This window comes from Macrosteles quadrilineatus, unplaced genomic scaffold (genome assembly GCF_028750875.1).
Source record: "Macrosteles quadrilineatus isolate MER2022 unplaced genomic scaffold, UCM_ALF_1.0 Scaffold_7__1_contigs__length_78375512, whole genome shotgun sequence".
Taxonomy (NCBI): domain Eukaryota; kingdom Metazoa; phylum Arthropoda; class Insecta; order Hemiptera; family Cicadellidae; genus Macrosteles; species Macrosteles quadrilineatus.
This window is the reverse complement of record NW_026542600.1, coordinates 38,838,463-38,851,904: the sequence shown is the minus strand read 5'-3', so window position 1 is coordinate 38,851,904 and position 13,442 is coordinate 38,838,463. Positions and strand designations below refer to the sequence as shown.

The following is a 13,442-nucleotide window of genomic DNA, read 5'->3' as shown; positions in this document are numbered from 1 at the left end:
TTCCTGATTTGTCAAACTGTATTAATCTTGTTATTCACTGTAGTTGTACCAGAGAGAAAAGTAAATAATAATAGATAAGAGTTAAAAATTACAAAATAGAAATTTATTGAAAGTAAACAAACATAGGCCTACCTATACTTTGGGTAGGCCTAAAGCTTTTATAGTGTAACAGAGAAACGCAATCATTGTCTCCTGCGATAGCGACAAATATCTCCATCCGTCACGTAAACTTCATAACATAGCTTATCCGATCCAGGCGGATTAATTTGGCATGATTCGCCCTGGCACAACGTTAGTTTCTCGACTACTTTTGAAAAAAAAAATCTTTAATGCATATTGTTACTCAATTCTTAGTACAAAATCAAGGTATGGTAAGCGGCTATTAATAAGCAATAAGCACAGAGTAAGATTATTGTATTTTCATTTGTAAAGTTAATATCGACACATAGCAATCATTAGTTGTTTATCTTAGGCTCAATTACATTTTCTTAATATATTTTACAACTCTTTCAAGAATCAAAATACCCAGGCCTAAGCCTAATTATTTAGGAGGGCCTATATAAACTGAGTAACAAACAATGAGGTTATAATAGCAGCAAAGTTACTATCATTCTAGTTCATAAGATTTTGATTGCTTAAAGCATACAACTCAATAAATAAATATATGGGAAACAAAAAACATTGAAACCTGAATGGCCAACAATATAAGACAAAGATACAGAAAATGCAATGACATAATTTGAAACCAAGCAGGCCTACATAGTGATAAAACATTAATGCAAACAACAATGCTTGTGGTTTTGTCAATTGAAAGATAAAATGTCCATAAAAAAGGGGTTAACTTACAAAATGAGACTGTAGATTATTTACATGTTTAATATGAAACCATAAACAGTTTTATGGCAGTTGGCACTGGCCGCGGTAAATTGAATCTTCAAGCCGAAAGTACAAGTAAGAAGTGAAATTTAACAGCCATTATAAAGCTATTATTTTCACGATAAAATAGGTTTGGGATCTAATAATAATTACCCTAGTAATAAAAAGAGAAGTTGTAAAGGAATAAAAGTGATATAACTTTTATGAGCTAGCTGCTGAGTCAACAGTTCTTGGAAGTACTTGACTTGACACTTGATTGTCGTGATAAAATATTAATGGGTTTGAGATTGTTAATTGGATTTTTATTGCATAATTACTCTAGTAATAAATTATGAAAATGTAAACAAACATCTGATAAACCTTTTATGTGCTCCTAACCAACTAGCGATCAATAAAATTATGGCCCATTAAAAATTTAAGGACATTGTCTGGCATTTAAGGACAATTCCCGTACATTTCATGGCCAGTAAAAATTTAAGTACAATTCCCGGTTTTCCCGGATTTCCCGGTTGGTAGACACCCTGACTGTATGATAACACCACAACCCTTTAGGTTTAGCCTGTAGTAATGAGTAAAATGGTCCTGGCCTAGAGCCTATCGTCATAGAATATGAGGTTAAAAGAACAAAAAATTAAATAATCATATCTCAGGCACAGAGTTGCACAACATTTCAGATTTAAATTAATCTACCATAGGGATGAGCATCGATAGTTGATGTTTTAGTAACATCGATGTTCGATGTTTTTTACATCGATGGTAGGTTACCGATGTTTTTGTTACATCGATACTTTTGTCTACCATCGATTTTTTTAGCCAAGTATTGAGATATCGATGTTTGCCATTACTGTAGAGTACAAAAAGCGGACGAAAAACTGAAAAAACATAGATATTTTAGTCCCAAAGACATCAATGTTTTCGCAACGATGTTATTGGTACATCGATGGTTGACGTCCATGTTACCATTGATGGTAATGTATGCTCATCCCTTATCTACCAAGGACCTCAGGGACTAGTATTCAAAGACCAAATGTTGTGGTAATTAATATGAAATGAGTAACATTAGCTGGACCATGTAGGTGACGAGACATCAGCATTTACAGATTATGGTGCACATTACATTAACTCACTTAAATTGTAAATTTAAAGCTAAAAATAAAAGTCACTAAAAATACCACTGAATAAACAACATGGTAAAAGCAAAAAAAGCTTGGTTTTGGCAGTGTGAAAGTAATTTAAGGTGAAGAAAGGAAAGAACAATCAGACTTAATGAAACGTATTGGGCAAACAAGGGGGAAAGTCAATCTCATAGCAACGACAAAAGTGGTCCAATACTGGTAAAAAAAATCATCAAGAAAAATGGATACAGCTATTTGTTACTAAGAGCGCAAAGTATGTCATTGCCGCTCGAGAACTGTAGATGGCCTTACATCTTAAGAGTGGCAATGACGGTTTATGCTTGTAATACACACATAATTTTTCCTACCACACAGATGAACTTTTTATAGAAACGCCAATCGTCTTTTTCGTCTTTTTAGTGAAATCGCTGATTTAGCGAGCTGGAATGAGCTATTTTGTGTGTAATCATTTCCATGCAGTGGTAGGACAAATATTTTTCTACTCAAAATAGTAAAAGGAGCAGCTCTAGGGGTCTAGATTGACGTAATTGCAGCTTTTAATCAAAAGGTTAAAGTTCTTATATCACATGTGGAAAAGTAGGATAATTTTTCGCACCTGTGTAAGATCAATTTTAGCTTGAGCAATATCTTCATCGGCCTTGTCAATAGCTAATTGTATCTCCTGTTGAGTCGTTTCAGCCTCTTTCAAGGTATCCAAAAACTCCTGTGCTGTTGATTCTACGTTTTCTGCATCAGCTCTGAAAACGCATAATGTTATGGGTAAAATTTGTATCAATCCTTCTGTTTTTTTTTTTATTCTATAAAATAAAATGTGGTTGTTTAATTAACGTAATAGGGAAACATAATCTGAAAAATTAAGATGACAATAAGTTTCTTAAAAATTGGATGGATAACTGTAAATTTAAAATTAAAACAACATTGTTATGTCTTAACTCTAAAACTGTTTATCTCCCTAACCAAATTGTTATTCTGGGTAACTTGAGACTACCTATTAGTATAATACAGGGTGGACCATTATAAGTGCTTTGTTAGTAACATTAGAGGTTTGTATTCATCTGATGTTCAGTTTCCTTTTTTTAGCGCCTTAGTGTTCACCTGAGGAGAGTTCATGTTGTGGCTACTCGCCTGAACCACATCAAAACCTGGCACACTTCACTATAGAACATATTCACATCAGATTAATAAAAAAACTCAGTTGGTACCTAATAAGCACGGCTACTCTCCCTTCTCTTTGATCAACAGTACTGCTTCAACCAAAATTTTAAAAATCAAATTACTACACTCCACCCTGTATACAGCTAAGAAACAACGACATTCACTATCTGGACATTTGCTACTGATATTTACTTACTTAGCAGAGTCAGCCTGAGCCTTCAGCCTCTGAGCTGTTGTCAGATCTCCAGCTGTGTCTGCCAGGATTTTATTGATATCAGTGATTGAAGCTACAGTCGCGTTGATATTACGAGCCAGCTCTGTAATCTGTTCTGGTTGCAGCTGTATGTTCTTCTCTTGTGTCTACAAACACATTGAAAACATGATTTAAAAAATAGTCCTTAAAACTGCTATTGCAATCATATGCTTAAATACAAATGACAAGAACATAAATTAAATGCACACAAAATATTTTAAGTTGCCATATACCACAAAAACACCAAGTAGCTCAATTGAGCATTGTTTTCATAACGTTTCGGGAAATCTGCAATAGTCTCATAATAACTTGAACTCACCATCACGAAAATGAACTTAAAGTAAAGGAAGAAAATGGATGTTTCTTCATGGAGTAACTTGTATTTAAATAGAAAATCACCCATGATAATAGACTAACAGTATTCCTAAATGGATTTTCCCTACACTTTTCTCTCTAAAGATGGATAAAAAAATCATGGTACTAGTTTGTTTAGGTGTTATCTTAAAGATCTTTAACTTGAAGATTTGTTCACCAAACCTTTCCTAAAACAATTTATATTTATTTTGATTCGTCAATTTATATTGAAAATGTTTGTACATACCAATGAATGAATACATATTTCTTATCACACCTCTGCATGTTCAAATCTATGCTCAGCCGATTGAGTTTAAAGTCAGAAAGAAGAGTCTTGTTACCACTGCACCGTAAAATAGTAGAACCTTGATATGAAGTATCTCATGAGAATTGTCAAATTAAGATTTGTTATATAGGTAGACTTCATCAAGAGGTTTGCAACAACATGAGATTAGGGTAGTACAAAATCAAGGCTATTTGAAAATTATATATTTATCAAGGGTGACTTGCTATTGAGGGTCTTGTTATTGCGGTTCTACTGTAGAAAAGAGGGGTGTTGTACCTTCTGAGCTAGGTCCTGTATCTCATCAGAAGTGACACCAGAGTTGTCCAGGAAGTGTTGCAAGCGAAGGATCAGATCAGAGCACTGCTGCGCTGTGTCTTCTGTACGATCCTGGGTAAAGGTTGCTGCAGTGAGAGCCTCAGTAGCGACCTCCTTGGCAGCAACGGCCTCTGCTCTTGCCTGGCTTATCTGTAATATTACAGCTATTAGTCATAATCCTACCTAAATCCTGCCAGGCTGTTTCTGAATAGTTTTAACTTTTAAGAAGTGGTATGAAGTTGCTGCCTTCAACGTTGCAAAATATGTATGTAGGTTGGCTTAAATGTTAACAAGCTTTATTTTTGTATGATTGTTTCTTGGTTATTCGCCTTAACAAATAAAAAAAAAGTGTCTTTGATGCAATACGGGTTTGCAGATTTTTTTTACTTCATTCCGGGCCAGGTCAGGTAAAATATTTTGGCTCTTGGGTCTCAGGCCGAAATTGGGTTTGGCCAAATTGAGGTGGGTTACTTTGGTGGGTTGATTTTCGAAAATATTAATTATAATACTACAATTGGTTTATACAATATTGTTTATAAACTACTGCATGAACAATTTTCACATACAAAACAAAATTGTGAACATCTTCCGTGGTTGAGGAGACATTATCATCGTCTTTCAAAGTTGCGGAAAAATCGTAAACATTTCTGCGGTCATGGCAAAATCGTAAACATCTTCTGCGATCACGGCAAAATTGGAAACGTCTGTTTGGCGGTCATAGGCCTAGTTTTACAGATAAAATCTTTTGAGGTCAAAGTGAAATTGCAAGCATCTACCGCGGTCATGACAAAATCGTGAACCTCTTCCGCAGCCAGGGCAAAGTCAAGAAAATCTTCCCAGGTCATAAAGATAACGCGACCAAGTCATGGCAAAATGGTGGACCTCTTTCCTAGACGCAGAGAAATTAAGAATCTCCTAAGGTCACCCCAATGCCATTAGCATCTTCTGCGATCGCAGAAACATCATTAAAGTCTCCAACAATTCGTTGCAGAGACATATCATTATCGTCTCCAGTGATGGTGGTGAAATCAAGAACATCACAGCCTTATTGTCAATTTTCAACCGTGCATCTTCCCAGAAACCTTCTTTGATCCCAAAAACAAGAGCTCACACTCCTCTAATGTAAAAGACTGGGCCCAGGCTTGGCCTGGAAATTAGTTCTTGCCCGAACCCATTCCTCAGGCCAACTGTTCAGATTGAAAAATATCAGGGGTCCGCAGACCCTTATGATGCAGAGCACAGAAAATGTTTTGCTACTATTTACATGTAACCTCTAAACCTGCAAACACATGTTGAAGGCTGCCTACAGATAATTATGGCCATGAATATTACTGAAATGCAAACAGGATTTTATAGTCACACTGCATTGAGAACGGCTGTTACAGGGCTGTATTAGATTTTTTTACCCCTAGGGTACAATAGAATCAGCTAGATTCAAGGAGGTCAACTGTACATGTGTCTTAACTTGTGAGATTTTACAGAAAAAATATTTACAATTAATTAATAAATATGTTATTGTATCTTAAGAACATTTAATTTTGTTTATACTTGTGTAACATTGTATTTTTTGCAACAGTAAAAATCCCTTTATCGATCTTAACAAAGTTTATAATTTCATTGCTTATTGTGTGGGGGTTGCATAATACCTGCTGCTTCTAGCTTTCAACAATCATAATTATTTGGAATTTTTCCAACCTTAAATTGAGTTACTGAACTTGAAAGTGAGTCAAGAAGAGTTACTTAAGGCTATAAAGATTAAATGAACTGAAGTGAAGTTTTAATGATATTGAAGCATTTTGGTTCCCAAGAGATTAAATTATATGATACTTTGTAAAAGACTAAGATTTAAAATCTGAATATGACCTTTGGAAGTAAGCTTGATTTTACAAGTAAAAGTACCTACATTTCTTTGAAAATATATTTTTAATATACAAGGGAGAGGGATATTACTAATAAAGTAAGATTTTGTAAACACAATTTATCTTGGCTTTTGCAGCAAGTTATCTACACTATTGTAAGATTTACTGAAAAAATGAACATACTTATGTACAATTTAAAGTGTGTTGTCAAATTAAAACTGTAGGTAAAATGTAAAGATTACAACTTTATGGATACAATAATTTGTCAAGGTATAGCTTTGAATTATAATAGGTTTCCTCAAAAAGCATTTTTCTTTAAAACAACTAAATTATCTACTGGAAATGTTTTAATTTATTAAAAAATATCATTTATATATAGTAAAAAACCTCCTGGGGTTTTGTATTAACCTATATATTTCATTATACATTGAAGAAACATGAACTGTATTCAAGGTAGAAATAAATAAACATTTTCATACCCTGAGTTAAGCTTTTTTTGGCCCAAATGAGATTTTCAAAAAAAGCAAACTTACAATACTGGACATGACCTGTTCAAAAGCAGCTCAATATACAGGCAAGTTCAGTAATTATATATATTTAGATAGTTTGAATTCTTTAAGTTTTGAGTTATAGTTTTAACTGAAACACTAATAATTTACAAACATTGAATAAACAAAATTAAATTGGTTTAACACCTCTCTGAGGAAAAGGCTCAAATCTGTCATAATCTACACAAAAGCCAAACTTGTTTTTAAGTATGTAATCATGTCAGTTGGAAATTCAGGGTATCGACAAGTTAATTTTTTATTTTAAAGATTAATCAACCATTCTCTTAGTATATATTTAAAGTATTTAGTGAATAGTCTGTTTATAAGTAAAAAATGAGTTTTCCACTAAGTGAAGTGGTTTACCAAAAATATACTTACACCTCTAAAAAGTTCTTCAGCCTTAGCTTCTTTCTCGTAAATCTTGTTTTCAGCATCGGTGGCAAAACTGTAGGCTTTGCTAGACTTGGTGAAAGCTCCTTCTTCACATGAGATTCCACCACAGAAGCCACAGCCAGCTCCTCCACACAGTTGGTCACAAGGGTCGCCTCGCTTGTAGCAAACCTAGACACAGGAACAATTAACTACTTCCTTCCATACTGGCTGCTAGAGATGTTTGTAAATTAACTAATAAATTATTTGTGAATGGACATGTGAATAAAGAAAAATGTCTACAACTAAATAATTTCAACAAAGCTGCCTCACACCCAAGTGGTTTTTACGCAACTTGATATTTGTGGATCGTATACAGCATTGCAAGGAGTGAGCCGGTACAGTACAAAGGTGATCCGTACTGATAAAATGTTTTTGGCAGTGACCAGGATCCAAACCCACGACATCGCTGCCTTAGGCCCAAAGTTTGTGACGCTACCGACTCACTATTGTATCCACTACACAAAGGGATAATGCTTACACCTGATGTGTACTGTGTATTGTATAGTCAGTAAAACCTATCAAAACATAAGTATTTAATCTGAATCGCTTTGAAGTAATCATTCATTTGTTTAACTAACAATATATGCAACTTGACTTAACTTGATACTTGACTCAAGTGAAAAATCTATTAACAGCCCCACCTCTATTAATAAATAGCTATATTTTTAAACAGTGTGCATTTATTGGAACAGAGCTGTACCTGTTCGTTTAGGTCCGGAATGGTTTTTTCCAGTTGTGAGATATCCTCGTCTAATTTATGAGCTGTCTGGGCGTTGTCCTGTTGACCTTGAGTGAACTGAGAGGATGTTCGTCCCACCAAGGCATCCGTCCGCTTACATTGTCGCTCTGCCTTGACAATCTCAGCCTCGGTCTCTACCCCCTTGGCTTGAGTACGGCGGGAGTTTTCGGCAGCTTCCCTCGTTAGGTTAAGTGCTCCTGTAGGTGAAGATGGAAATTTATATGCTCGTAAAATAATAATTATTAGAAAAAGTAGAACATTTTATGAAGGTCAATGGATAAAAGATTAGATTTACAAAGCCGCAAAACCATTGTGCAATTAACGTGACGATCAGTAAAGAATTTCCTGTCAAGTGCATAACTCAAAAATCCTGAAAGACCACTTCCTGTGACATATTGAACTTCGCCAATGATAGGGTAGCCAAGATTACCTTCAACGTTGCTTTCCTGAAGATGTGTTGCATTTGCCTTGAGTGCAGTGGTCGACTCCTTCAGAACATTCACCTTGTTGCGGAGGTTGGCCAAAGCTAGGTTAGACGAGTAGATTCGTTGAGTCGTGTTCTCCTGGATTTTCCCAACATCGTTCAACTGGTTTTGGGAATTCTTCAACTTATCTCTGAAACGAACAACATTTACATCAAAATATAGGGTTAAGAAATAAAAGTAGGATATGAGTTGAATTTCAGAGAAAACGTACCTGATAAAATAATCCCGCAGAAAGAAAAGAAAGCGAATGTAAACTAGCATTTAACTTCTTGGTGAAAAATTAATATGGTTTCAACAAGTTAAAAAGTTCAGTGTTAAATCTTAAGACTCCTCCAAATAAAAATATCTGAACAAATACTTAATTTTAAACAAAAATGAAAACACAAGAAACATCCTACAAACACAGTTTTTGTAAGTACCTGAGTTGTTCTACAAAGGCATCAATATGTTCCAAATCAACTGAACTTTTGGTTGTGTTTTGAAGCAGTTGTTTGATGTCAGACAGTTGCTTTTCCATTCTATCAAACTCTTGAGTGTAAGCTCCAGTTGCTCCAGTTCGCTTGATCTCACCAGCTGCTAGGATTACCTTCTCCGTTTGTTCTAAAACAATTGATTGATTGTTTGGATCCAACACTGTCTTAACAAGCATCAATTACAAAACACATTTCAAACAAGCAGAATCAGAAGAGTTACTAGCATTTCCTGATAGAACATTTGTTTTACAAGGGAAGAGGACGGTATGTACATATTTTGTCAGCTTCTATGCCTTTAGACATTTTTTATTTTTAAATTCTCTCTTTCCTTGACCGAATTAACTATGTTTGAATTATTTCAACAATCATAGATCTCATTTGTCATGCAAATTTCTTTAACTTGTTACAAATTACCGATAAATGATAACCAGGAAAAGTGCTTTCAAACACTATTTCAAGAGTAGCTTCCCAAAAATGTCTGGTGACCTCCACATCTTACTGTTTTCAAGTTGTGTTGAACCATTCACAGCAAAAAAGGACCTAAGGTACAATCAAATAACAGACCTAAAAGGAGATTGTGTCTCGATATTTGAGAAACACTGCCGCAAGAGTGCAGGCTTACCTGCTAGTTGGTTCAGAATGAGATCCCAGTTGTCAAAGCACTCGCCGCACGGACTGCAATGAGGGGCTGTTCCGAGATATCCTCTGGCACAGACATCACATTTGTATCCTCCGATGCCAGGATGGCAAATACACGAGCCGTTGACTCTGTCACATTGCATGACTGCTGATCCTTCAGGGTCACACTCGCAAGCTGCAAACAATTTTAACAAATCAGACTTTTAACAATTCCTAAAATACAATCATTGTTTGTGTATCTGTTAGGTTAAATTTGATTAAATCTCATAACAACACCACAATCTTTTGTAGAAATTCTGTGTAAAGCATCTTAATAATAGCTAATAAATTTGAATTTAATTTTAGAGAAAGAGAGAACATTCAAGTAGTTACATTTTTCAGCGCCTTAGTCAAACTCTTTAGTCCTGGAAAATTCATTAAATCCACTTAAATAGTTTGATTTATGGTTTGAATACATAACATATACATTTAACACACGACATAAAAAGAAATAAATATATTACAGTCTGTTCCTGCTCACATACCGGCAATGTTGCGTGGAAATAGTACATTTCATAACAAGAGTAGAAAGTGAGTCATTACATATTTTGAGTCCATGTTTGAAGTGCGAGATTTATCGAGTATTTTAAATGGTCGAGAATATGTATAGACCCACTTTCACTCGTGTTTTGAACGTTACTTTTCACTACACTACAAATACTGAAGATTTTTTAATTAAAACATACATTATTTCTTCATTACAATTAGGAGCATGACAAAACTCATATCATTTTTAGGTTAGCCTCCAATTTCAAGTTAATATTTACTTTGGTTGGGAGTTAAGGAAAGGCCAATTGGCTGATTAGGATTTTTATGTACAAGGATAGGGATCAGCTAGCTTACCTGGTAGATAGAGTCCAGATTAGTCTTGATTACACATAAAACACATGACACAACACAGTTGGCAACACTGTTGTGGAACTTTTGAATTTGAACTGTAACTGCCAGTTTTCTTTCTTCTCCCTTCTGATGAAGTCCCTAACTGGGACTAAATATTACGTTTTTCTGTGTTGTGTCATGTGTTTTATGTGTAATCAAGGCTAATCTGGACTCTATCTACAAGGTAAGCTAGCTGATTCCTATCCTTGTACACAATAATATACTTTGGTTGTACAGTTTTGGTTGTTGAAACTTGAAACAGTTGACAAAACGATAAAAAATCTGTGTTTGTTTTCGTCGACAAAATCCAAAAAAGATAAACATTACTTTCGCATAGTAAACATTATTTTGCCGTAGTAAACAAAAGCAATGTAATGATGAATTTTTGCAGGTGATAAACATGTAACGAAAACAGGCTCTTTCACAGTAGTGTAGCGAAAAAATTTATTTCAATTGCTCTGAAAATGAAATATTGACTTATATGGCTTTTACTGTACTCGACAGCGGTTGCAATTGGTGAAATTTGTTATATGTTTTGGAAGAATGCTGTGGTCGAACACTTCAGTTCAGGAAGTATATTAAACCCAATTGAGTACCTTCGTTGATCGTTTGAAAAAAGAATTCATGCATTTAGCACACTACACTAGAAATAAATAATTGTAAGACTGCTTCTGGTTGCATACCGGCAATGTTGCATCACCTGTCTGACCAATTTATTTATATGTTGTTTAAACTGTTTGTTAAATGTATTTGTATTCAAACCATCAACAAAGCATCAACCATATTTCCTGGACTTTCCTGAAACATGTAACACGTTGAATCCTTGACCTTTGGAACACCTGGCGGGAACTGTAAAATCTATATTAGTCAATATTGCAGTTCTGGGACAATTGCAATGCATTTTTAAGGGGAAACTTTGTTGAAGATTATTTATAGTGAAATTTGCTTTTGCACTTACCTTTGCATTCCAAATTGGGATCACCCCAGTGGTTAGCTTGACATTGGTCGCACTGCCGCCCACCAAACCCTGGCTTGCATTCACACTGGCCGTCGTACTGAGGAACAAATATATTGGTCAAATACAGGAACGGAACAATGAAAGAAGCATTACTATACAACAAGAAAGTTATATTATTGTATGGGCATACAATTTACAATTTAATTTTAAATAAAGATAAAACATCAACTGAAGTATTTAGTCTAAAAGAGATTCCTGAGATGCCCAATGAAAATTTGCATCCAAAGTTGTTGGGACTAACTTTTAATTCTATTCTAAATTGGCAATATCATGATCATTTGGTGAGGGGAAGACTTAGTTCTAGTGTATTTGCTATTAAATGTTTGTGTGGTGAATTGAATCAGAATGTAAAGCATACAGGCTTATTATGGACTATTTCATAGCCATTTAAGCTATGGTTTGATTGTTTGGGGATCTTCTCTTCATGCAAATTAAGTTTTTATTATGCAAAAAAAGTTCTTAGAGTCATTGCTAGTGTAAATATGTGTCATAGCTGCAAAAATCTATTCAAGGAGTTTAAAATCTTAACTTTGTTTTCTTTATTTATACAACAATGTCTACTTTACACTAGAGCCAATATTCACCTATTAGACTGTAGAAAAGATGTGCACAGTTATAATACTCGTTTTTGTAATGACATAAATTTAAGACTAGTTAAGACAGATAAAAGACCAATGATGATTGCTATTAAGTTGTACAATAAGTTACCATTAGACATAAGACTGCTTAGTGATAAGGATTTTAAAATTAAATAAAATTATTTTCTATGGTAAAGGATCATTTTATTTTTTAGAAGAGTATATGTCAAGACAATGGACTGTTAAGGATGTATGTTGAATATAATTTATTAAATTGACGTGCCAATGTATTTGCATGAAATATTTTCTGGCTGAATAAAGTTCTTATTCTTATTGAGTTTTGGTCACATTATTTTCATAGCGATGAAAGATAAATCCAGTTGATGAACCTATGTACAATATGATTCAAAAGATGAGAATATTCAAGGAAAAATCATTATATCCCAACAAATTTTTAAAACCAACTATCAGACTAAAAGACTCAATTATTCTAGTTTATAACAAATTATATTCTGTCCATCATATCAATAATTTAACATGCATAGTTTTAAAAATAGCGAAGCGCCATTTTATTTTGTTATCAATAACTCTAAGAGAACCCAACAAAATATTGTGATGTCTTAAGACACTGAACTTATTTAACAATATATATCTTTAAAAACAATTTTAACTTGTACATTGATATTTGACCTACCTGGTTGCACTGTTTGGAATATGACCCGTTGAGGTCGCAATCGCAAGGTTCACAGCCCATACCACTCGCAATCTTCCAATGGTTTTCCTGGCAAGTATCACAAGTGAGTCCGATCACGTTGGGCAAACAAGGACATTGACCTGTGGTTCCGTCACATGGCCCAGCTGACTTGTTGGTTCCAAGAATGTTACAGACGCATTCTGGAAAAGAAAATGTGAGCTTTGTTTATTTTATTGTTCAGTCAAATGTTGATAGCTGAACCCTTGTTATCCTTACTTTAAAACCTGTGTCCATCCTTAAATAAAAATGAGGACAGTGACCTTGTGCCATAAATAATTACCAGAAATATTATACCTTATGATTGGAGTCCTAAAATAAAAAAAAAAACATATAAAACACTATCTCAGTTTGTTTATGACTTTGATGCAAGTAAAACAAGTTTTAAAAATTTTATTTTGCGGCTCTTATAAAAATCTGTGAGTTTATGATTAACATTAGGGACTTCAGTGACCAACAGTCACCCTGTAATATAGGTTTTACAATTAAGACTATTTACTATGCAAGACATTGAACCTTTACATACACACCTTCATGGTTAACACTTATCCTAACATTATATTTTTGACATAAAAAAAATTCCATTAAAACGACTACAATTAAAGGTTAAAATTAAATGAAGATTAA

At 34.3% G+C, this 13,442-nt stretch overlaps 1 protein-coding gene across 2 annotated transcripts in view; it reads right to left on the bottom strand.

The window, feature by feature from the left end:
- LOC128997726 (laminin subunit beta-1) overlaps nt 1–13,442 on the bottom strand; it is a 61,475-nt gene that overhangs the window by 5,377 nt on the left and 42,656 nt on the right. For both annotated transcript variants that reach the window (XM_054423369.1, XM_054423370.1), the window contains exons 22-31: nt 12,759–12,958; nt 11,427–11,523; nt 9,534–9,725; nt 8,858–9,038; nt 8,384–8,568; nt 7,915–8,150; nt 7,161–7,343; nt 4,337–4,525; nt 3,364–3,527; nt 2,608–2,749 (exon numbers count right to left, since the gene is read on the bottom strand). In XM_054423369.1, coding sequence (XP_054279344.1) covers nt 2,608–2,749; nt 3,364–3,527; nt 4,337–4,525; nt 7,161–7,343; nt 7,915–8,150; nt 8,384–8,568; nt 8,858–9,038; nt 9,534–9,725; nt 11,427–11,523; nt 12,759–12,958 — 1,769 coding nt within the window. The remainder of the gene's footprint in view (nt 1–2,607; nt 2,750–3,363; nt 3,528–4,336; nt 4,526–7,160; nt 7,344–7,914; nt 8,151–8,383; nt 8,569–8,857; nt 9,039–9,533; nt 9,726–11,426; nt 11,524–12,758; nt 12,959–13,442) is intronic.